This window comes from Hyla sarda, chromosome 4 (assembly GCF_029499605.1).
Source record: "Hyla sarda isolate aHylSar1 chromosome 4, aHylSar1.hap1, whole genome shotgun sequence".
Lineage (NCBI taxonomy): Eukaryota > Metazoa > Chordata > Amphibia > Anura > Hylidae > Hyla > Hyla sarda.
This window is the reverse complement of record NC_079192.1, coordinates 131,928,799-131,932,355: the sequence shown is the minus strand read 5'-3', so window position 1 is coordinate 131,932,355 and position 3,557 is coordinate 131,928,799. Positions and strand designations below refer to the sequence as shown.

At 41.5% G+C, this 3,557-nt stretch overlaps 1 protein-coding gene across 1 annotated transcript; it reads right to left on the bottom strand.

The window, feature by feature from the left end:
- Positions 1–520: 520 nt before the first annotated feature.
- LOC130366907 (uncharacterized) lies at positions 521–1,512 on the bottom strand. Its single transcript, XM_056569263.1, has 2 exons — positions 1,341–1,512; positions 521–1,254 (listed from the first exon to the last, which is right to left on the bottom strand). Exons 1-2 carry the CDS (start codon positions 1,463–1,465, stop codon positions 654–656), a joined length of 726 nt encoding a protein of 241 aa, XP_056425238.1. The 5' UTR covers positions 1,466–1,512; the 3' UTR covers positions 521–653.
- Positions 1,513–3,557: the final 2,045 nt, after the last annotated feature.

Sequence of the window (3,557 nt, the reverse complement as noted above, 5' to 3'; positions counted from 1 at the left end):
TGACCACCAGACGAAGGGGCAGCCGACACGCCCCCTCAAAAAAAGCGCTATGGCAGAGCCAGAGATTGTCAAAGGCAGCGCTGCATCAGTCCCCCAAAAAATTTGAGTTCCTGGATATAAATATCTATATTCAGGATGGCTGTTTGCATACTGCCACCTATTTTAAGGAGGTGGATGCAATCAGCTATCTCGACTTTAACAGTTGCCATCTTAAATAATGGAAGAAGAACATTCCATTCGGTCAAATGAAAAGAATCCGAAGGAATTGTTCTTCCACACAAAAATGCCAGCAACAACTAGATAACCTGGAGAATCGTTTTAAACAAAAAGGGTATCCCAAACCCCTTAAACAAGGAGCATGCCAGAGAGTGGACGAATTAGAACAAAATGCTTGCTTGAAAAATAATAAACAGGGTAATGCGGAGGGTGGTTATGATGATGAATTTGATTCTGTTTTTCTAACTAGGTACACACCAATATTTATTTTATTTTTTTATTTTTATTTTTTTTGTATAGGTAATATCACCAGCTCATATTATTGTGTCATGATTACTGGCACCATATATAGTCCCCCAGTTATTCTTCTTTAGATGTTTTTCCGTATCCTGTGCAGTATTTCTCCCAGAAGTCCACTTGATGGCCCACGTGGTGGTCTACACCCCGAAGTCATCAATTTTTACTCTAAGAGAGAGTGTGCAGCTGTTTCTGGAGACGGTCAACAATAACCTCTGCATGGTGGAATAATAGGTCACAATGTTTATCAGGATCAGTAGAAGCATCACCCACTCGATGATTATGATGGGGATTTCACGGATCTCGTCCCAGTCTTCATCATTATAGAATAATTCCTTTAATGTTTCATATCCAAAATAGAAAATTACACAGACAAAAGTCAGGCCACAGCAGGTGCATCTACTATGGTGGATGACTTTCTTTGCTCCTGGTAATTTATACATCTGGATGGACTGCCCAAGGTAGTATAAGGCTTCACATGTAATTGAAATTATCGTGCTGACAAAGTGTATCCTGGGATATTCTTTGGGGGAAAATACATGCATGACAGCTGTGGCAAAATAGGAGGCCCACACAATGGCCAGCAGGATCCTCTGGATCAGGACCTGATGACCCCTGAACTTTTCAGTATGCATAACCATATACTTATAAATAAGAAAGGTTAGTACCAAAGTGCCAATGGACGTCCCTATGAATCCAATTCTGAATAATATGCTTTCGGGAAAGAAATTTCCCACGTCACTGTGAAGGAAAAGAAACCAATGTTATTATGGATATTTCCTCACTCCCAACCCATGAAATAAGAATCATGTGCTTGTTTATCTTACCTGATGCTCATCAGTGGTGAGGATGCATGGCCGAGGACGACCGTCATGATGTAGCTGGTGGCAAGCCAGGCCGCACACCAAAACGCCAACAGGAGGGGGACGAACCCCAAACCTTTTAGCTCCATTTCAGACAAGTAGAAGAATAAGACGCTAATCTCACTAATCTCACTAATCTCACTGGAACAATCTGCAGACTGAAGGCTCGGGTGGCTGTCAGTGGAATGTCAGGACTCCAGCTGTCTATGACATCACATGTGACATGTCAGAATGACTACTTGTTTCTTCAAGCTGCCATGATTTAGTATCTGCTATAGACAGAACCTGATGTTTTTACTATGGACCTTACAGACCCTAGAACCCAAGTAATTAGTGCAGGGGCTCCATTTTGATCATCTCCTATTTCACATTATTTGAGTTCCAGGGCTCAGATACATTTGCACCCTCTATAGCAGTGGTCTTCAAGCTGTGAACCCCCAACCACTGCAGAACCACAACTCCCAGCATGCCCAGACAGCAACTTTGCATAAGGAAATAGTCTAATTATACTTTTCTTATATATAGAATCCCTGAAATCTCCAATCTCTCCTTTTATTGGTTTATGATCTGCGTTACTTATTTGTAAAAAACAATGTTTCTGATTGTCTGCCACCCCATACTTATGAGCTATCTCTTCAAACGACTTTATTTGACCTAAAGCGTATAATTGATTTACATAAATAAGCCCCTTTTCATCCAAAAGAGTGAATCTTTAATTTTAAGGAATTCTTTAAGTGCTTTATTCGACCATAATGAAGTAAAGTCAAAACTCCATGTGATTTGAAAACATTTTTAAGTTCCTCCCATACTTTATTATATAGATATGCATGGGTGTAGTGAGTATCCCAGCTTCCAAAATCTCAAAAATATCCTTATAACGACCCATTAGGGTATGTTCACACTACAGTGTGTGAACGGAATCTCCGCTCGCTGAATTCAGCGAGCGGAGATTCAGACTGGCAGCTGGCGGCGGCGGTAGAACCGGGCGGCACTGAGCCGTCACCATTGACAGCTATGCAGTGCTCGCGGACTTCCGTGCAAAGAATGAACTAGTTCTTTCTTTGCGCGGAACAATTTCAGCGGCGCTGAAATTCCGCAGTGTGAACGGGTCTCGTGGAAACCCATTCACACTAATGTTAAGTTAACACCGCGGAATACGGCTTGCGGATTTCCGCCCGTGGAATTCGGCTTGCGGAATTCCGCCCGTGGAATTCCGCGGGAATTCCGTAGTTTGAACATACCCTTAGAGAGAAAAAATAGGACTACATTTTCCCTCCTTCTCATAATAGTCTGCAATTTTAGTGCTAAAAAGTACCTAAAAAAAAAGTGCCCAACCCCCATCGTGCTCAGCTAACGTTAAAGAAACATATTTCATTCTTGGAACCATTTTTCTGATATCCATACAGTATAGAAACATAGAATGTGTCGGCAGATAAGAACCAATTGGCCCATCTAGTCTGCCCAATAATCTGAATCCTATCAATAGTCCCGGCCCTATCTTATATGAAGGATAGCCTTATGCCTATCCCATGCATGTTTAAACTCCTTCACTGTATTTGCAGCGACTAGTGTTCACGAATATTCGCAATTCGAATTTTAATCGCGAATATAGCATATTCGCGAATTCGCGAATATTGCAAATATAGCACTATATATTAATAATTACGAATATTGAGCCCTCCCTTCATTAATGGTATAGAGAACTGTGACTAGTGCATCAACTCTGTGATTTTTTGCCCATTAAAACCAATAGGCTAATTGTGGTCTATGAGGATCTCACTGCATGTAAGATAAGCAGGACCATGTCGGCAGCACAGTGGGATGGGAGACCATCACTGGTTCGAGTCCCAGGGTGGACAGAGTGTTACAGTGTTGTGGTTAAACTTTACTTTCCTGGAAAAGCTGTTAAGTTGCCCATAGCAACCAATCAAATTGCTTCCTTCATTTTTCAGAGGCTTTTTCAAAAATTAAAGAAGCGATCTGATTGGTTGCTATGGGCAACTCAGAAACTTTTCCTCTATGGGGGAGATTCATCAAGACCAGTGTAGAGGAAGAGTTGTGCAGTTGCCCATAGCAACCAATCAGATTGCTTCTTTCAATTTTCACAATGCCTCTACAAAATGAAAGAAGCGATCTGATTGGTTGCTATGGGCAACTCAGCAGATTTTCCTGGAAAAATTT